Genomic DNA, 21,412 nt, shown 5'->3' on the forward strand with positions numbered 1-21,412 from the left:
GGAAATGTTTTTTAAAGGAGAAACAAATCATCCATAATCCCACCACCTTGACACAGCAAGAATTTTTATTTCTAATTCCCAGGCTTCAGGCATGCCTTTGGAGTTCTGTTTTACCTGGGTGTCACCTCTGTAACTATTCAGTTTTGAGATCTACTTTTTTCACCACATTTTGTCTGTCTTCCTATTTACAATTATGTTAGGATTATAATGCTAACAACTGCCTAATGCCCGAATCTCCTCCCACAAAACCCAGTGCACCTGTGCCCCTGACCCCCCACCCCGGCCCCGCTGTCAGTTTACAGCCACTCTGCCCTCATGCCAGATCCCCCAAGTCAGCCTCAATCCTTCTTTCTTCCTCCTGGCTCGCCTCTATTCTGGCAGGACCCCCACTGGCCCCACCTCAACTCATACTTGGTGTATTAGCTTCCTAGGGCTGCCATCACAACGACCACAAACTGGGTGACTTACGCCAACAGAAATGTGGTACCTCCTCGTTCTGGGGCTAGAAGTTCAAAATTGAGGTGCTGGCAGGGCCATGTTCCCACTGGAACTTGTAGGGGAGAGTCCTTCCTTGTTTCTGGAGGTGGCTGTTGACCCTTGGTGTTCCTCAGCCCGCAGCCACATCCCTCCAGCCTCTGTCCTCACATGGTGGTCTCCCTGTATGTCTGTGTCTTCATGTGGCATTCTCCTCTTCCTATAAGGACACCAGTTGTATCGGATTAGGGCCCACCCATATGACCTCATCACAACTTGACTGTATCAGCAAAGACCCTATTTCCAAATAAGATCACATTCACAGGTACTGGGGGTAGGACTCCCGCATTCTTTTGGGGGACACGTTTAACCAGAACACCGCTCCCCTGTCTCCCCCCGCCCCCACCTCCGTCCTGCACCACCGTGGTTGAACCCTCCACCATTGCCCACTGGGATTATTGTGCTAGGCTTCTAACTGGTTTTCTACTGTCACATTTGCTCTCTATCATCTAGTCTCGATTCCTTTGTTCGGAACCTTCCAATGATTCCCTCCTCAATGAGCGTGAAAGCCAAAGTCCTCGTGGTGGCCTCAGTCCCTCCTGACGTGCACTCATTCTCCTCTCCCACCTGTCTCTGCTCCAGCCACCCTGGCCTCCCTGCTTGTCCTGCAGCATACCAGGCATAGTCCCACCTGGCAGCCTTTGCATTTGCTGTTTCTTTTGCTCAGGTGCTTACTCCCCATTATCTGCTTGGCTCAACCCTCAGACCCTCATTTAGGACTCTGCCCAACGGCCGCCTTCTTATGATGCCTTTCCTGACCACTTCGGTCACCCTCTACCATCCTTCTAGCCTCCCCATGGTAGCTGTGGCTTTTCCCCGCTTTATTTTTCCCCAGGATACTCTCTCCACCTTCTGCAAGCCTATCTTATTTACTTATTGTATTTTTTGGCCACCACCACCACTATCCAAGTGTAAGTTCCTTGAGGCCTGGAATTTTTATTTGTTTTGTTATTTGCTCTATCCTTAGCACCTAAAACAGGGCCAGGCCGGCAGTAAGGTGTTCAGGAAACATTTGTACATTTTTTTTTTAATTTGTTAGTAATTTTATTTTATTTTATTTTTTTTCAATATATGAAGTTTATTGTCAAATTGGTTTCAACATTTGTAGATTTAATGACCAATAGGACAAGGCATTTTCTTATAAATTACTAAGCCATTTACCATTATTAAATGTCCATCTTATTTTCCAGATTTTTTTGTCACTGTAAATAATGCTGCTATAAATAGCTTATTTCATATGCTTAATTCTCCCTTTTATCAGTTATTTCTTTGGGTCACATTTCCACAGTGAACACTGTCAAATGTCCTTCCAAGAGGATTTTTTGTCAATTTATAATGCCACCAGCCCTGACTCTGTTTCCATGTTGCCTTGCCACCATCGGGCTTTATCCCTTCTTTATTTTTGCAGTTTGATAGTTATTAGTGTCGTAGGCTTTGTGATTGTTTTGATTTGCATTTCTTAAACTTTAAGAATTTTTTTTAAATCTTTATGTATTTTTGAGAGAGAGAGACAGAGCATGAGCGGGGGAGGGGCAGAGAGAGAGAGGGAGACACAGAATCTGAAACAGGCTCCAGGCTCCAAGCTGTCAGCACAGAGCCTGACTCAGGGCTCGAACTCATGAACTGTGAGATCATGACCTGAGCTGAAGTCGGATGCTCAACCGACTGAGCCACCCAGGCACCCTGCATTTCTTTAACTTTTAAATACAATTGGTCACGTGTTCTTTAGTTTATCTTCTTTATACCTGCATTTTTTTTTTAATTGTTTATTTATTTTTGAGAGAGAGACAGAGCTCGAGTGAGGGAGGAGCAGAGAGAGAGGGAGACACAGAAGCAGAAGCAGGTTTCAGGCTCTGAGCTGTCAGCACAGAGCCCGACGCAGGGCTCGAATTCACCAACTGTGAGATCACGGCCTGAGCCGAAGTCGGACGCTCAACCGACTGAGCCACCCAGGCGCCCCTCTTTAGTTTATCTTCTGAAGTAAATTGCTGATCTAGACCCCTGATTATGTTTTGGGTGGTCGCGGGGGAGGTGCCTTGGAATCATATTTATTCATCTGCACTTTTTTGGGACAACCATCTTAATCCTCGCTGATATTTGTTATAAGTATGCTGTTATTTCCATTCCATACTATTATTCCCTTTCCTGTCTGTGTGTCTCCTTCAACTCTGTGTTTTCATATTTACAGCCGTGGACTACTGCGCCTCGGAAAACCACGGATGCGAACACGAGTGTGTGAATGCTGACGGCTCCTACTTTTGCCGGTGCCCTAAAGGATTTGCTCTTAACCCAGATAAAAAAACATGTGCAAGTAAGTTACCTACAAAAAGAGTTTGTGTGTGTGTTTGACAGTTTTTGGCTCGCACATTTTATTTACTTACTTATTGACTTACTTTTAATTCCCGTGTAGTTAACATAGTGTTACATTAGTTTCAGGTGCATAGCACAGTGGTTCAACAACAAAAACTTTCTTTGCTGCTATTGCTGTGGGCACCGTGGCCGGGGAATTCTCCCAAGCATATCGTGGCACAAGATGTTGTGCTGCGGAGTCTGATGACTTCTGCCCCGTTCTTCCTCTGTCAGGCCTTTCGTCACTTGTCCTAGGACCGTAGTCCACCCTGTCTCAATATCACCCTTCAAGGCATTTGACAGAGGTGTCTTTCATTGGAGACCACACGTGGGAATGTTCTTCCAGCATCTGCTGAACGTGCTGACGATCAGACCATCTGACTTCATGCTGGCTCAGCCGGGCTGTGCCCATCAGTATTAACAGAGCTTAAAAAATACTTTCACTGAAGCTCTGTGGCTTGTGGGCTTCAGCTCTGCCTCCACGCGAGCATAAGAAAATCGCTGAGCCTGAAGGAGTTGAATGTGGTTGCTTCGGGGTGGGGGAGGGGCGGGGGGAGGGTGGTTTGCAGAGAACTGCTCGTTCTTTTGTTTGATATATTTAGTTCTATTTGATTTTAACTACACGCATACAGGTCAGAATTCACTTGAGCTCCCAACATCTGACCATAAGAACTTACAAACTAAAGATGTTTTGCGAAAGGATTCCAAGAGCGTTCTTTTACATGTAAAGGTATGACAGAGCACTTAAGGGATTGTGTATGGGCGATCATCCTGGTGAGGGGTTCACTTGAGAGAAGGTTGTTTTTAAAGGATTAGGGCCCAGCATTTTTAGAAAGTGCAGCTGAATACCAGGTTAGTGTACGTTATCTCTGAAACATACATCAAGGAGAAAATAGGATTTCAATTCGTAAAAATTTCATGTACCCACCGCCTTTCCAAAACACATTGATTATGGAAAGCAGGATATACGTGGACAGTTTTTAAAAAGCACCCCCACAAAACTCCTGAAACCTAAGCTTGCTCTTCAACCCTAAATATCAATAGCTTAGAAACGCCGGAGCTGGAGACAAGGGTGGAGCCTGGAATTGCAAGGAACACGGCCAGTCAAAATACGCATTTCTAGAGCCCTAACCATGTGCCAGTAACAATGGACAAGGTGAGGGCCTTCCTGGAGGAGGTGATATTTTGGCTGAATCTTGAAGGCGGAGCTGTCATTTATTCACCGGGCAAAGAAGGCTGAGACCAGGGTGGCCGGGAGGAGGAAAGATGTGCCAAGATACAAGCCAGACAGGCTCAGGCCCACACCTGGCACACGACTGGCATGCGGCTTATTGAGAGAAGAAGCGGGTGATGAGTGGCCTTCTCTGGTCCTGGTCTCCCTTCCCTTCTGAACATTCTGAACCGTAAATCAGCAACCCGGGCTGTGGTAACAGCTGGGAAGGTGGTTGCCAGGTTGACAGGTTGGTCTGTTCCTCAGAGAGGAGGCCATGTGCTGCCAAGGGCAGTCTCGGCCTCAGAGCAAATTCTAGCTCTTCTGCTTTTTCACTGGCTGGCCTTGGGCAATTGATTTGTGCTTCAGTTCCCTCAACTGTAATAGGGGATCATAATACTGCCTGCTTCATAGCGTTGTCTTGAAAACTAAATGGGATAATCCATATAAACCATTTAGCAAATTGTCTGGTGCTGAGCAAGTTCTTTTAAGGCATGATACTGCCTTCAACGACTTTAAATTGGTATTTATTGAGCATATACCACATGCCCGAGCTAAGTTTAATAGTGCATAAAAAATTCAAGACTTGGCCCCAGGCTTCCACTGGGATGAGACCTGGAGGAAAACACGCGTCCTATCCAGTCTGCCTCCTGCCTCCTCAAAACTCCTTCTCTGCCTGAGAACCCCCGATTCCCACCCCCACCCCCAGTTCCCAGAGGCTTGCCATCACCCCCATCCTGTGGCTCAGTATGTCTCCTATCCCAGAATCCCTGGGGACGCGGAGAATTACAGGCCCCAGGATGAGGCAGGCAAGGAGACCCTCCAGTCAACACGGAAGCTCAGGCGCACTGGGAGAAGAGGTCTGGCTGGGAGGCAGGGGAGGACTGGTCCAGCTGGGGGGCCTCGCCAGTGAGGCACAGAGCCCAGCAATTCCAGCGTGTCTCTGGACCCTGTCGGAGTCGAGACTCAGAAGTAGGTAGGGCTGGGTACCCAGAGGGGTCTGGTTGGGCAGCATCCAGGAGATGTGTCCCCTAGAAAAAGGACCCCCTTCCTATCATGCTTGGGGGCAGGGTGAGAACCAGACCTGGAAAGGCTACTGCCAAGAGGAAGGAGGACCCCCCCCCCAGCTTTCTTGGAAAGCTGCGAGAGTGGGAAATAAAGTGAAGCTCAGCAGTAAGACTGGAGACCCTTGGGAGCACCCCACATCTGTGAGGGACAAGAACTGTGAAATAGGGGCCAGTTAAAAAGACAGAAACAGGATGGAGGTGGAAACTCAGAATCAAGACAGTCATCCTGTTAGTAATTAATGAGGCATCACATCAGCTTCCAGCCAAGTCGGCCTGGCTGCTGCTGTGGTGTTGAGAGGTTTTTTTAAAACATTTTTTCCACTTCTCGTAAACTTGCAAAAAAAATGAAATAAAACAAAAGATACTCAGTTCCTTAAATTTCATCTCTATTTTTAACCAAAAGTATATTTGAAGGCTAACCCAATTAGTAAGTGTAATTATTGTCTGAAAATGTAGACTGTCAATGTAATATACCAAATGTGATTAATTTATGATTAAACCAAAGTATATATAATAGAGCCTTATGTTCCTGAACAAAGAGTATAATTTAAAATATGTAAGTATTCAAAAAGCACCACTTAAAAAAATTTTGTTTTTATTGTTTATTTATTTTTGAGAGAGGGTGAGCAGAGGAGGGGCAGAGAGAGAGGGAGACACAGAATCCAAAGCAGGCTCCAGGCCCTGAGCTGTCAGCACAGAGCCCGACACGGGGCTCGAACTCATGGCCTGTGAGATCATGACCTGAGCCGAAGTCAGACGCTTAACTGAGACACCCAGGCGCCCCAAAAAAGCACCACTTTTATATCAGTTCTTTCCCTAAAGCAACCTATCCAAGTCTATCTGAATATTTTGTAGAAGGGAGAAGAGTGGAAACATGCAGGTATGGTTACTTTGCAAAATATTGCCAAGACTTTTTTTCACTGTGGGAAAATAGACGTAATATAAAATTTACCACTGTAACCATTTTAAAGTGTAGAGTTCAGTGACATGAAGAACATTCGTGTTGTTATGTGTTGTTATGCAACCATCACTGCCATCACTGTCAGAATTTCCTTCTTCTTTAAGGCTGAATAATATTCCATTGTATGTATACATCACATTTTGTTTACCCATTCATCTGTCAGTAGACACGTGGGTGGTTTCCACCTTTTGGCCCTAGTGAGTAATGATGCTATGAACATGAACGTACAATTATCTGTTCAAATCCCTGCTTCCAAATTGCTAGATCATATTATGGCAAGACTTTTTAAGGTCTGATCTGAAACCACTACTACTGAGCCAGGCACGAGAACATTCTCAGATGTTCAGGGTCTTTTCCTGAGAAAGATAGAAGACTTCAGTCCACTGGACAGGGATTCATGTCTTTGGTATCAAGGAGACTGGGGGTTTCAAGTCTAATGCTTAATCATCTAATACCTGTTCTAGTGAGTAAAGGTAATTGTAGACATTTATAACATATAATAGCATGTTGCTATTTATTATTTACTGACTTTGAGATCATTATAGTCATTATTTTTTAGACTCCATCGATAACTTGGTTGGCATTTCCATCCTGTTTCAAGTAGGAATGCTTTGCATAGAGGAAAGTACTACATGAATATTTATACTTGCTTTAAAAGTGAAACCTGGAGGAAGGAAGTAATTTTATACTGAATCCAAGGCATAAAATATAGAATGTATAGAATTTAGGTTTCATAGCCAACTTATGGTTAACCTACTGTAATATGCTACTTAGTTTTGTGAGATGAATTTTTGTACATGAATCAAAGATTCTCAATTGGAGGGGACCTGAAAGTTCAAACTAGTTCTAGCCCAACCACCCATCTCACAATATTCCCATCATGCTGTCATCCATCCTGCACTTAAATACTCCTACTGACAGGACACTCACTACACCCCATGCAGTGCATTCCATTTTGTGCAGCTCTGACTCTTAGAAAGTGGTTCATTAAACTGAGCTGAGAATGACTTCCTTGTACTTTGAAACTAAGAACAAATTAGGCTTCTTGTATTTTCTTGGTCATTAGGACTAAGTCATATCAGAATAACTTTATTTCGCTTAGTAGACTAGCTAGGCCTGGAAAATGTGGTAGGGACTATCTGTACTTTCACAGACATTGGACCGATTTGCTGATGAAGGCCCTATGCCTCATAGACCAGATGGAGGAACGTGTGCTGGATGAAAGAATAATTAATTGTTTGCATCTATAACTGGCTGAATGTCTGTACCCAGAAGATGTTAATTGCTGAGCTGAGATCCTCACGGAGGGAGGTTTTTTAAGCAGCCTGCCAAAAGAAGCCTGAAGAACTATATAAGAGCTGTCTTATATCCTTAGTGATCCCTTGTTGGTTCCTAGTGGGCGGTGTTTACATCTAAACCCTCCAAAACACTCCATTGAGAGTAGTACTGATAATTGAGGCACCTGGGTGGCTCAGTCAGTTGAGCATCCGACTTAAGCTCAGGTCATAATCTCACAGTTCATGAGTTCAAGCTCTGCATTGGGCTCGCTGCTGTCAGCATAGAGCCCACTTCAGATCCTCTGTACCGCACCCCCATCTTCTCTGCTCCTCCCCTACTCACACACGCTCTCTCTCTTTGTGTCTCTGTCTCTCTGTCTCTCTCTCTCAAAAATGAATAAATATTTATATGTAAAGAAGAGTGGTACTGATAACCGTTTATTCATTCAACAAATATTTGTCAAGCACCTACTATGTGCCAGATGCCATTGGAGACACTAAGCATGCAATGCTAAGTAAAACGAACCAAAAGACTTCTGTTTTTTTGGGGCAATAGCTTACATTCTGTTGGAGCAGAGTAGATGAGAACACAGGGCTCACGAGAAAGTGGAATCTGAACAAACACTTGAAAGAGGTGAGGGAAGGAGGAGACTTTTGAAGCAGGAGAAATACAACACCAGTGCAAAGGCCCTGAGGCAAGAACTGTGAGACTTGGCAATGATGAGGGACAATAAGGAAGTCCATATGACTAGAACAGAGTGAGACATAGTAATGTAGTATGGTCCACAGAGCATACAGCCTGTCCTCTCTATAGTCATAGGTTTGCTCCCCCAAATTCCAGTGATACCTGTGAGCTCATGGCCACTTCCCTATACTGAAAGCCTAAAATGGCTTTGTTTGGTGGCTGTATTTTATGTTTGGGTATAGACATAAGAAGCTATACACGTTGTCCCCAGCAATTTCCCCTGATTATTTTCTTCTCCATTACTGGGCACTTCCCACACTGTTCTTTTTTCTATTTTTTAATGCTATTTTCCATGGCAACTAGTTTCACAATTATGAATGTACATACTTGTTTTTAATACCTTTTCTGACTACAAAAGTAACATATACTTACTGTAGAAAACTAGATCATATAGAAATGAAGTTGTATAAAATGAAATGATCTGTCATCACCCAGAGATAACCATTGTTAATACTGACTTGCTACATTTCCCTCCAGCCTTTTTATGCACATGAATATATTTTTATAGAGTTGAGATCATACAGTATAACATTAAATCATGAGTATTTTCACATGTCATTTTAAACTTTATCAAAAACATTTTAATGTCTTCATGATAATCGTACGTATGTATCACAAAGTGTTCAATAATTTTTTTGGCTACTCTGATTGTATTGTGATAAATGTCCTCATATGTAAGTCTTTGCATTTTCTAATCATTTTCTTAGGAACAAAACACAAAAGGAAAGTTACTGAGTCAAAGTCTGTTAACAGTTTTAAGGCTTTTGATGTATATTGAAAGTTATTTCCAAAAAGTTTTACCAATGTATACTCTACTGTAAGCGTTTTGAGGAGGCGATTGAAAAAATTTTTGCTAACTTAAGAGAAAATTTTTTCTCACTGCTCTTTTTATTATCATGTCTAATTACCTTTCTTCATAAAATTAGGTAGTAATATATAGAGATAATTGACAAATACATGTTTTTTGGTGTTATTTGATTGATGAATAGTCTGTTCTAATTAAAATTAACTGAAGAAGAATTAGATCATATGAATAAAGGCCTCTGTTTATTAAAGAAATTGAACTTGTTCTTATAAACCTTCCCACAAAGAAAACACCAGGACTAGTTGGCTTAACTGGTGAATATAGGATGAAGAGCTAATATCAATACATAAATTCTTCCAGAAAACTGAAGAGGGAACATTTTTCAACTTATTCTATGAAGCCAGCGTTACCCTGATACAAAACCCAGGAAAATACATTACAAGAAAAGAAAACTACACATAAGTATCCCTCATAAAATTCGTGTAAAAGTTGTTTAAGTATTTTTAGCAATCAAATCCCACAATATGTAAAAAGGATAATGCATCATGACCAAGTAAGATTTATCCCAGGAATCCAGAGTTGATTTAACATTCAAAACATGATCAATGTAACACACAATATTAACATACTAAAGAGCAGAAACCATAAAATCCAACTCAAAAGATACAGAAAGAGCATTGGACAAGACCTGACATTCAATTTTGATTAAAAAAATTTTTTTTAATCTTTATTTATTTTTGAGAGAGAGAGAGAGAGAGTGGGGGAGGAACAGAGAGAGAGGGAGACACAGAATCCAAAGCAGGCTCCAGGCTCTGAGCTGTCTGCTAAGAGCGCCATGCAGGGCTCGAACTCACGAACTGCAAGATCATGACCTGAGCTGAAGTTGGACACTTAACCGATTGAGCCACCTAGGCACCCCTCAATTATGATTTTTAAAAGAAAAAAAAAAAACCTTTCTGCAAATTAGGAATGATAAGAACTGCCTCCATCTGATGAGGTGCATCAGTGGAGAAATCATCAGGCAACACCATACTCAATGATGAAAGACTGAATGCTTTCCTTATAGGATCAGAAACAAAACAGGATGCCCACTTTCACCACCTCCTCTTAGTATTGTACTATAGGTTCTAGCCATTGTATTAGGGGTAAAAAAAGAAGGGCGGGGGGAGAAATGAAATCTAGGTTGGAAAGGAAGAATTAAAGCATCTTTATTAACAGACAACAAGGTCATCTATGTAGAAACTTCATTGGAGTCTACAAAAAGGGGCTATTAAGTGAGTTTAGCAAAATTGCAGGATACAAGGTCTATATACAAAAAACAACTATTTTTTACATTTTTTTCAATGGAGAATCAAAAATTAAGATTAAAAAAACCATTTACCATAGCATCAAAAATATGTACCACCTATGGACAAATTTGACAAAAGATGTAAAAGACTTATACTACAAAAACTACAAAATATTGCTAAGGGAAATTAAAGAAGACTTAAATAAATAGATATATCACATTCATGGATCAGAAGGCTTAATACTGTTAGGCTGTCTGTCCTTTCCAAATCTATACATCAAAGCAATATCTATCACGATCCTAGTATGCTTTTTGCAGAAACTGACAAGCTGATTCTAAAATATGTGTGAAACGCAAAGGATTAAAACAGTCAAATGGATTTTGAAAAAGATGCCCAAAGTTGGAGGACTTAAACTACTTGATTTTCAAAACTACATGTTTTTCCTTTTAAGGCTATTGTGCGCCTTTCTCTTACTCATTTTGTTTCCTCTGTTACAGGCTAGGAAATTCTTCATTATTAAAATTCTTCATTATTAACATGCTATCCATAGGTCACATATTCTGTAATATAGTAAAATCCTCATCAAAACAAAAATATTTCTTTTATGACCCCATCAGCTGCTAATTATTTCAGGCAGTTAAAAAAAATTTTTTTTTTCAACGTTTATTTATTTTTGGGACAGAGAGAGAGACAGAGCATGAACGGGGGAGGGGCAGAGAGAGAGGGAGACACAGAATCAGAAACAGGCTCCAGGCTCTGAGCCATCAGTCCAGAGCCCGACGCGGGGCTCGAACTCACGGGCCGCAAGATCGTGACCTGGCTGAAGTCGGAGGCTTAACCGACTGTGCCACCCAGGCGCCTCTATTTCAGGCAGTTTTAAACAGTGTGTTTAATTCCATTATAGCAAAATAATCAGACCCTTCAATAGAAGTCTCTTTCCCTATCTAAAAATACTCATATAAGTAAAATCCCATTATAAAAAATTCCATGTAACCTTTCTTTTCTCTTGGTGTTTTGATTTAAATTAACGTGTACCTAGAGATCACAATCTCTGACTGTGCAACCTTGAGAAAATCTAAGTGCAAATGAGTCCCGTGATGTAACGAGGGCAGTGCTCTACACTGAGGATGTCTCTGTCATTTATTCCTTCTTTTTCCCAGGATCTGACTTTGTGTCCTATTGTTTGGCTCCGTGTCTGAGGGGTTTAAGTGGTCTGGAGTTCGACTTGGGGAAGATTTCCATTGTTTTAATTGCAGAAATTCCATAAAACTTTGAGCTAAGCTCCCTCTTCCCAGCTTGCGAGACAACAAACAACACTCAACCACGCTTTTATTTTAGTGGCTTTTAACGTGAACCCAGACAAGGAAAGCATCTTCACAGATTCACTTGCTGCATAAACATTTTGTAACGGGTTGAGGAAGTTCCCTCTGGGAGGCCATATCCCTAAACATGGAGATAGCTTCACTGAGAGATCCCTTCATAGCAGGACTGTTTGAGGTTACAGGAATTTACTATTTAGGGAAAATTAAGAATGAAATCCCCTTGGTTTTTCTCCGTGATATTTATTATTTTGTTCACCATTCTTACGATTTTTCTCTTTCCAGAGATAGACTACTGTGCCTCGCCTAATCATGGATGCCAGCACGAGTGTGTTAACACAGATCACTCCTATTCCTGCCGCTGCCTAAAAGGTTTTATCCTGAATCCAGATAAGAAAACCTGCAGAAGTAAGTTGCACTGGCTGTAGAAGGGCTTGTTCTGATAAATGCTCTGCTAATTTTCCTTTTCCTTGCAAAACTTCAGCAAGTATACGTGTACTCAGCATTTGTGCTCACTGATACTATACTGCCCTTTATTTTACCTTTTGTCACTCCCAGTTCTGTGATGGAGATGATTTTTAGAGATTGACTAGACTGAGTCTGCCTATGGGATTCACTGAGCAAAGTCGAGGCCCAAACCGAAGCCCTAACCTACATGAAATGAGGGCGCACACCCTCCCTCCTCCTTAGCCCCACAGCATGTATTTGGGACCTTGCGAAAGAAAAGCCTGGGCCCGGAGGCAGGAGGTAAAAGGGATTCGTTTCTTCCGGTCCTACCAGATGAGACACTTGCTGGCCGCTAAGAGGGGAAAATTGCTGCTCTATCCTCTTTGACATAAAGGAAGGAAAAAAACAGGACTCTGGGGTATTTCCGCAGCGTTCGAGAGGTACATGGCGTCAGCAGGATGAAATTAATGATGTGCTGAGTGACTCAAATGCCTGTCGGCTGGCACATCAAGGGGGATCTAGAGCATGAGCCCCAAATGGGATCTCTTTACACTAGACTGTCCCTGAGAAACCACTAGAATGGGAAGTCCACAAGGACAAAGATTCTCCTGTTTTTCTCACTCTTGAATCCTCAACACCTCAAGGGTTTGGCACGTGAAAGTGCGACACAAGACAAATGAATGATTGAACGAGTGAGTAAATGGATCTCTCTGAGATTTATCATCCTGGAGAAATTGCAACTCTTATTTGAATTGCTCAGTCTTGTTAGAAAGATGGCCCTTTTGGGGCGCCTGGGTGACTCCGTTGGTTAAGTGTCTGACTTCGGCTCAGGTCACGATCTCGTGGTTCATGAGTTCGAGCCCCACATCGGGCTGTCTGCTGTCAGCACAGAGCCCACTTTGGATCCTCTGTCCCCCTCTGTCTCTGCTCCCCGCCCCCACCCCCACCATCTCGTGTGCTCTCTCTATCTCTCTCTGAAAAATAAACATTAAAAAGTAATTAAGAAAGATGGCCCTTTTAAGCCATACAGGTTGTGAACTTTTTAAAAGTATTTCCATAGTCAGTCCACACTTATGTACGCTGAATTGTTTGTATTCTTCTGGCAGTGGTGTTTGTAGAACTTTCTGGAGCCTCCATTTAGGGGTGTATTTTCTTATGTGCTTCTTCACCACCTCTTCTTGGTGATATGTATGGCAGTGCTCTGCCTCAAAGCAGGACTGAATTTTCAAAAGTTTGACCATGTATTTCTTTTGAAAAAGCACTGTGGGCTATGTCACTGAATCCAGAGAAGCCACATTCTGCTCCCAGCACGTGTGGACTTACCAACTCACTCTAATAAGTGTTTGACCTTGGATGGTGGTAGATGGTTGTAGACACCACGTTTCGAAACTGGTGCCTTACAAAAGGTAATCCCTGCTGCCTTGCCTCGATGCAAACCCTGGAACCATTTGAGCATGAAATGGGAATTTTAACCGATGGCATCATTCAACACACGAAAACAATGAAGTGGAATATTTTTCATTAGACCACACATGCATAACTATGGTGGAAAACCAACTTTTCTGGACTGGCCACTCCTCTCTGTGCTATTTACACCTTCTTCTAGGTCTAAGTGTGTTAGTGGCTGACTACACCCAGGGAAAATCAGTCGCAGGTGGACTCGTTTGTGGACCGAAAGCTCTTATGTGGGGAATAATTAGATCCGGTTCAACTCAGACACACATATTGTGGAGGAAAAGGGGAACAAGTTAGGCATGTGGCCATCAGGGCAGGGGAATATGCTTGAAAGTCTTCATCTCTTACCAGTCATCTAGGATTCCCTCGACCTCTGCCTCACATCCTGCCAGGAGAGGCACATGCACTAAGAGAGGGGTCCAAGGTGGTACATGCATGCATTGTTATCAAGAGGGCAGGGAAGTGGGGAACAGAAGGGCCAGTGGAGAGGCAGTGACCATTGGGAGCAGTTTGACCACCACAGACGGGCCTGTTCGCGGGTCGTGGCCCTCTCCACAGTCCCCGATGCTCCTTCATATATGTTGAGTGATTATAGCTCCATTTCCTCTTTAGCCAGGTGCCCTACTTTTTCATCCAAGAAAAATGGTATTTGTGTCTAAAACCCGATGTCCTCATCAGCCCTTCTCCCAGCATCCTGCCTCATCGTTACATTTTCCATTGTCTGCTGCAAACCCAGCCCTGGGCTCCTGAGGTCAGCCTCCTAGAGCTGCCCCTGACTTCATGTTTGCACTCAGTCGATTATGGCAGACAGCTGTTCACGGCAATGAGCACTCACTGTCTCTCTAGAGCATTACATGGAAGAGGGAAGCAAGAAATTAGATTTAAATCTGGAGTTTGTTATTAGGAGTTTGAGGATCTCAAGAGCATTACAGATCTCAAGCTCAGGGTACAGCCATTTACGTTTAATAGACAGTTGATGGATGTGGGCTATTTTCAAATCTAATAAGACATCTATTTTTCAGAGGAATTTGACGTTATCCAATTAAGGTGGAAAACACAGTTCAAGGCAGAATTCTACTGAAGAAAAGTCTCTCGGCCGGGATTTATTCTTCCTCCTCATCTGGGCACAATTTCTTTCTCTGGAAAGTAGTGTCATTGATTTAAGGCATAAATTATTAAGGCGGTGGTGCAAAGCACAGAAGCCAGGACTGGCCTGGCTGTCGAGGGGGGGCCCGAGGGTGGAATCATATGTGGGTGTGACCCAGGGAGCTAGGCTTCAGGATTGCTCATGCTGGGCACCATAGCTGGTTTTCCCTGGAGCTGGAGGCATCACACTCTGAAGAGACAGGATGGAGCTGGCAGGGCTGGTCTTAGCAGTGTCACTCACACTGGCTGTGTGGCCTTGAACAGGCTGCTTTTCTTCTCTGGACCTGGGTTTGCTAAACCAAAGGAACATGGCTTTAACGTTTTGTAGCCTAACCAATTTTTCTGAGACCTGCTAACTGTGCCACTCCATTGGCATTATAATTTACTGTCCAGGGTCACTAATCTTACATGTTTTGATGTCTTACCTTCTCAGTGAAGTCTCCAGCTTTTTACAAGTTGGCACGCATAACCTCTGTTTAAATTGTGTTGTCAGAGGGGCAGCTGGGTGGCTCAATCAACTAAGCCTCCAACTTCGGCTCAGGTCATAATTTCACAATTCATGGGTTTGAGCCCCACATCAGACTCTCTGCTGTCAGATCCTCTGTCTCTCTCTCTCTCTCTCTCTCTCTCTGCCCCTACCCCATGATTCTCTCCCTCTCTCTCAAAATAAATAAATAAACTTAAGAAAAATAAAATACAACTTTTTGTCTGACCGTTCTGCCAACTGACCTCTCATGGGGCTCACTGGACACTCTGGGCTTCACCAGATAAAGCTACCTGCAAGCCTGTCCCACATGTAGTACCATACATTTAGCGAGGAGACCAGACCAGACACGGGGCACATTGTAGGTGCTCCGTAAATACTAATTAAGTAACACGCGCATAAAGAAATGTAACTCAAGCATGTAAAGAAAGCAGAGATCTGCAGTTACTTTGCCATAAGTAACCATGTGGAGTCAGTGTTGAATTGCTGTTTGCCAGATAGCTGAGCGAGAACATCTTTAAGAATCTAAATGTTTTTGGGGCGCCTGGGTGGCTTGGTCGGTTAAGCGTCTGACTTTGGCTCAGGTTCCTGAGTTCAAGCCCCGCGTTGGGCTCTGTGCTGACAGCTCAGAGCCTGGAGCCTGTTTCAGATTCTGTGTCTCCCTCTCTCTCTGCCCCTTCCCTGTTCATGCTCTGTCTCTCTCTGTCTCAAAAATAAATAAACGTGAAAAAAAAAATTAAAAAAAAAAGATTCTAAATGTTTTTCAGTTTAGGTATTTTGTAATATAAATCTTTCTTAAAGACAATGCTGGCTTTTATAAAATTGTGAGAAAATATATATAATATAAAAATGGCCATTCTGACCATTTTTAAAAAATGCTTATTTATTTAGTTTTGAGACTGTGTGTGAGTGCCAGTGGGGGAGGGGCAGAGAGAAAGGGAGAGAGAACCCCAAGGAGGCTCCGCGCTGTCAGCACAGAGCCCAGAGTGGGGTTCCATCTCACGAACCATGAGATCAGGACCTGAGCCGAAATCAAGAGCCGGTCGCCTAACCGACTGAGCCACCCAGGCACCCCTGACTATTCTAATACACTTCAGTGGCATTAAGTACATTCACATTCTCTTTTTTTTTTTGTTTAATGTGTATTTATTTTTGACAGAGAGAGAGAGAGAGAGAGAGAGAGAGAGAGAGAGAGAGAGACAGAGCATGAGTGGGAGAGGGGCAGAGAGAGAGGGAGACACAGAATTTGAAGCAGGCTCCAGGCCCTGAGCTGTCAGCACACAGCCCGACCCGGGGCTCGAACTCACGGACCGTGAGATCATGACCCGGGCTGAAGTCAGACGCTCAACCGACTGAGCCACGCTGGCGCCCTAGTACATTCACATTCTTATACAACCATCATCCCCTTAAAGTCCAGAACTTTTGCATCTCCCCAAACTCAAACTCTGTACCCAAGAAACGACGACTCCCCGTTCCTGTCTGCCCCCAGCTCTTGGCAACCACCATTCTATTTTCTGTCTCTCTAAATTTGCCTGTTCTAGTTACCTCATATAAGTGGAATCATACAATATTTGTCCTTTTGTGTCTGACTTATTTCACTTAACATAATGTCTTCAGGCCTCCTCCATGATGTAGCGTATGTCAGAATTTCCTTCCTTTTTAAGGCTGAATTCAAGTCCCTGCTTTTGATTCTTTTCGGTAAATAGCCAGAGGAGGAATTGCTGGATCATATGGTAATTCTGTATTTAATTTTTTGAGGAAACTCCATACTGTTTTCCATAGTGGCTGAATGCTGCCTTTTTAAAACTGGGTTTACTGAAAGTAACTTCACCCCTCTCTAAGGCGTTAACAAAAGGATTCCTGCAGACCCTCCCCTATGTGGCTCCAGACTGTAGCACCCTTTGTTCTCTCTCTCTCTCTCTCTCTCTTTTTTTTGTCTGTTGGTATGTGGCCAGTGTTCTATTGACAGGCCCCTTTTCCTTCACTGAAGCCCCTAGTTTTGTGGCATTGTATTCTGCTCCACACAGGTAAGGTTGTTGACGAGTTCAGGGCTGATGAACTGAAACCACACACAGCTAATGATTTTCTGGCCCCCCTCATGCGGAAGGGATGAGTTACAGAAAGTTCCCAGGGGCCGATGACCATTGTGGTGGCATCTCTTCTCCCAGGCCATTCCCTGTGTGTGGTGAGGGTTCTCTCCGTGTGCTCAGTCTGCATCCACTTCTGCTCAAACTCTGTGCACGTGGCAAGTTCCATCTGCCGGTCGCCTGGGAGGGCACATCACGGACCCTTGAAGGGATGATTGCCAGGCTGGCTGAGATCAGTCACGATTCATGGCTGTGGGGTCAGGGCGCTAGTCCCAAGAAGACAGGGTAACGGTTGTTGGCAAGGCAACCCACAGGGTCTGCCACGTCCCTACAAGAAAGAACAACACAGTTAAACAGATCCGGCTCAGCCACAAGAGGGACGATTTCCTCCAGCACCAGTCTCCTAAAGGCCCCCCACAAGCTCATTTTATTTCCTTTTACAGTTCTCCATCTCCCCCATAACCTGCTCTTTGGGGGGGGGGTGTCTTGTGGTTTTAGCATTTTCTACCAGCAAATGAAATGCTAATTGGCTCCTGCCTATGATGACGCTCCCACCTGCTGGCAGAAACACAGTCTGGAGGGGGGTGAATGTCGCCATAGGACGCAACTGCAGCAATCTGGGGGGCATCAGATGTGTCTTCAGCTGCTTGATATGGAGGCTGTCATGATCTCACCCCGAGCGAGGCTGAGCATTTGGACCCTTCTTAATGTAACTGCCGTGTCCTGCCTCTCCTAGAGAGTTAGATATCTTACACCATCAGTTTTTGTTTACTCTGCCTTGCGCTGTCCAATGTCATTGTCAGATATCATTGAAGACAGCGGTTCCCTACATGCTTTGAGCCCTAGTGATGAGGTTAACTCGAAGGAAAGCCCAGTTGGATTTTCCCAGCTTTTCCATCTTTCTCGGGAAGCGATGGGCTGGGATTTGGGGTCCTCAACCCATTTCACCAGCTCTTGGCCATCATAGGGGAAAAAGACCCATGCTGGAGAATCTAGACTTCTGATCCCAGGTTCTGCTTCCAGCCAGCTCCCTGAGAGCAGGAGCTGTCTTCTCCATCCAATAGAACACCTTATTTACTGAATATTTGCTGCAAGGGGCTGACCCCACAGCCCTGGGGGAGGTCCAGAGCCTGCAGGAGGTCTACCCTTTCTCTCTCTCCTCAGGAATCAACTATTGTGCACTGAACAAACCGGGCTGTGAACATGAATGCATCAACACAGAGGAAGGCTACTCCTGCCGCTGCCGTCGGGGCTACAGCCTGGACCCCAACGGCAAGACTTGCAGCCGTGAGTGTGCCGTGGCGGGGGTTCCAACGGGAGGGTGCGGTTCACATGCAGGCTCACTTCTGAAGCTGCTGGGTTTCCTGTGAGTCTGACGGTCCAACAGGCTTCGCCTTCCTCGCCTCAGTTTCATCATCCATAAAATGGGACTGTTCGTGCCACCTACCTCATAGGTTTGTTTGTGGGGATTAAAAGAATCAATACATATAAAACACTTAGAAAAGTGCTGCTACGGGGTGCCTGGATGGCTCAGTCAGTGAAGCATCCGACTTCGGCTCCGGTCATGATCTCGTGGCCCATGAGTTCGAGCCCCGCGTTGGGCTCTGTGCTGACCGCTCAGAGCATGGAGCCTGCTTCGGATTCTGTGTCTCCCCCTCTCTCTGCCCCCTCCTCGCTTATGCTCTCTCTCTGTCTCTCAAAATAAATAAGCGTTAAAAAATTTAAAAAAGAAATAAAGAAAAGTGCTGCTGAATATTAATAAACATTCAGTGAATATTAGCTAATGTTATTATTCGCTGTTGAGAGCACTGATTAAGTCAGACCCATCGGAATCTAAATCCAAGCTCTACTACATACTAGATGTGTGGCCCTGGGCAAGTTATTTAACTTTGCCAAGCTTTGATTTTCCCATCTGTTTTATTTATGTATTCATGTATTTATTTATATATTTAATATTATGTTTTTTTAATGCTTATTTATTTATTTTGAGAGAGAGCGCTAGTGCAGGGGAGGGGCAGAGAGAGAGGGAGAGGGAGAGAATTCCAAGTAGGTTCTGCATATCAGTGCAGAGCCCAGTTTGGGGCTCAAACTCATGAACCGCGAGTTCATGACCTGAGCTGAAACCAAGAGTCGGATGCTTAACTAACTGAGCCACCCAGGCGCCCCGATCTGTGAGGGTTTTTAAGGGGAATAGTCAGGACCGATTTAGGCTCTTAGCCTGTGCCTGGGCCAAGGAAAGCACAATGAAAGATAACCGTTCATTATTCCCACGGAGCCTGGGAGAGTGACCAGAGAGGCTCCGGGCTGGGACAAGAGGCCAAAAGAGACAGACTTCAGAAAGTCCATGGGCTACCACAGGGCTGATCTGAGGGCGGAGCTGGGAAATATGGGATTTTTGTTAAGCCTTTCTTAACTGTCTTGTGTAAGAGGCACAACAAACCCCCATTCGGTGATGTAAACGCACGGAAACTTGCAGGCTTTGCCAGCTGGCGGCTTCTGTCCTGTTTTATGAGGCACAGTCTCCACTGGTCCAGGCCAGCGGGGGCGGGGGCACACAAGCACTGCGGCCGATGCCTGGGACCCTGGTCTGCTGGGAGAGGGGCTCCGTGACATGGCCAGCGCAGAAGGGGCCCTTTGTGTGTGTGGCTTTCCACACGGCAGGCTTCACATCTGCTCCAGCTTTGGGGACAGAGATAGATTGTGAATGAGAACAGTGCAGCTGTTCAGCATTTGGACCTCAAACTGCCAGAAGGGGAAGTTTCACAGATGAAGTATTAGGGGCAGAGCAGTCCTGAGGAAAACTGGTTCCCCTTCAGTCGTTAGGGGGAACAAAGTACCTCGATTAGGCTTTCTAAGGACTGATCCCAGAGGTCAACTTTTGAACTAGAAAGTTGGCACTGCTATGCATTTGCCTCTGGAAGTCTCTGAGGTCTTATGAGAAGTGAGTGGGGAGCTGGAAGTCTTCCATTTGACAAGGACACACCCTGGTCAAGGTGGATCTGGGTACAGTCTGCCTTCTTTCGGGGATACAGGGTCTGCCAGCTGACAGCCCTGGCAAGCATCCCAGGACAGGCTGGGCATGACCTGGTTGAGTCCACATAGAGCCCCGGAGGCCATAGCCTCTCCTCCCTCCCAGCATGCCTTGAAGGAGCCTAGAGGAGCTCAGGGGGAGGGGGCCAGAAGTGATTGGGCTATACTTTCTCTCTGGGGATCTCATAAGAAAGACCACCTGGGGGCGCCTGGGTGACTCAGTCCATTCAGTATCAGACTCTTGGTTTTGGCTCAGGTCACGATCTCACCATTCGTGGGTTTGAGCCCTGCATCAGGCTCTGTGCTGACAGCTTGGAGCCTGCTTGGGGTTCTCTCTCTCTCCCTCTCTCTCTGCACCTCCCCTGCTGTCTCACTCTCTCTCTCAAAATAAATAAACAATAAAAAAAAAAAGTTAAAGGAAAAAAGACCACCTAGTCAGCTTCAAGAAAGTGTAAACCAAGTGATCTCTTCCTAGGAGTTCCCAGAGAACCGTGGTATCCTGTTCCCCTTAAGGACTCAGGGAGCCCCGGGCCATAATGACAGCCAGCCCTTATGAGGTGCACACTCTGTGAGCACTTCCCAGGCACTCACTCACTTTATCCTCACAATAGACTTTTGAGGCATCTACATTCTTGTCCCTATTTAAAGACGGGGAAACTGTGGCACAAAAAGATTAAGTCACTTTCCCGCAGTCACACGACTGGTTAACGGTGGAACCAAGATGTGAATACGGGCTTCTGGCTCCTGAGGTCCTGCAAGCGTTTGCAGTAGGCACATCCACCAATGGAATGTTCCAGAAGGCACTAGCCCCAGGCCCTTCAGGAGTCCAAGAGGCCTACTTGATGGCCCTGCACAAGGTCGTCAGTGTCTCTCCAGTCCTTGGCTGTGCTTTTTCTCCATCAAGGAAATCTGGGAGGCAGCCTGCAGGGCCGTCTGTGGGAGCGGTTCGCCACAGCTGTGTGTTCACTGTCCCTCAGTGCTCGCTGCCCAGAGGGGCCAGCTGCACAGCGTTCAGGTGCCAGGATCGGCCACACATGCAGGCTGTGGCTTTGGTTTGTTTTCAGAATCTGGGTGTCCTGGGTATGGGGGATAAGAACACTTTTTCTGTGTCACTTCCAGAGAAAAATGAAACTATACAATGAGTTCTTTCCCAGCGATACTTAATAAGCATCCAGTCGGCGATTACTGTGTGCCAGCTACAGTTCTG

At 44.8% G+C, this 21,412-nt stretch overlaps 1 protein-coding gene across 4 annotated transcripts in view; it reads left to right on the forward strand.

Moving 5' to 3' along the window:
* Positions 1–21,412, forward strand: part of MATN2 (matrilin 2) — a 136,497-nt gene that overhangs the window by 85,969 nt on the left and 29,116 nt on the right. For all 4 annotated transcript variants that reach the window (XM_043601445.1, XM_043601447.1, XM_043601446.1 and 1 more), the window contains exons 6-8: positions 2,723–2,845; positions 11,842–11,964; positions 18,340–18,462. In XM_043601445.1, the coding sequence (XP_043457380.1) occupies positions 2,723–2,845; positions 11,842–11,964; positions 18,340–18,462 (369 nt within the window). The remainder of the gene's footprint in view (positions 1–2,722; positions 2,846–11,841; positions 11,965–18,339; positions 18,463–21,412) is intronic.

Source organism: Prionailurus bengalensis, chromosome F2, assembly GCF_016509475.1.
Source record: "Prionailurus bengalensis isolate Pbe53 chromosome F2, Fcat_Pben_1.1_paternal_pri, whole genome shotgun sequence".
NCBI classification, from domain to species: Eukaryota; Metazoa; Chordata; class Mammalia; order Carnivora; family Felidae; genus Prionailurus; species Prionailurus bengalensis.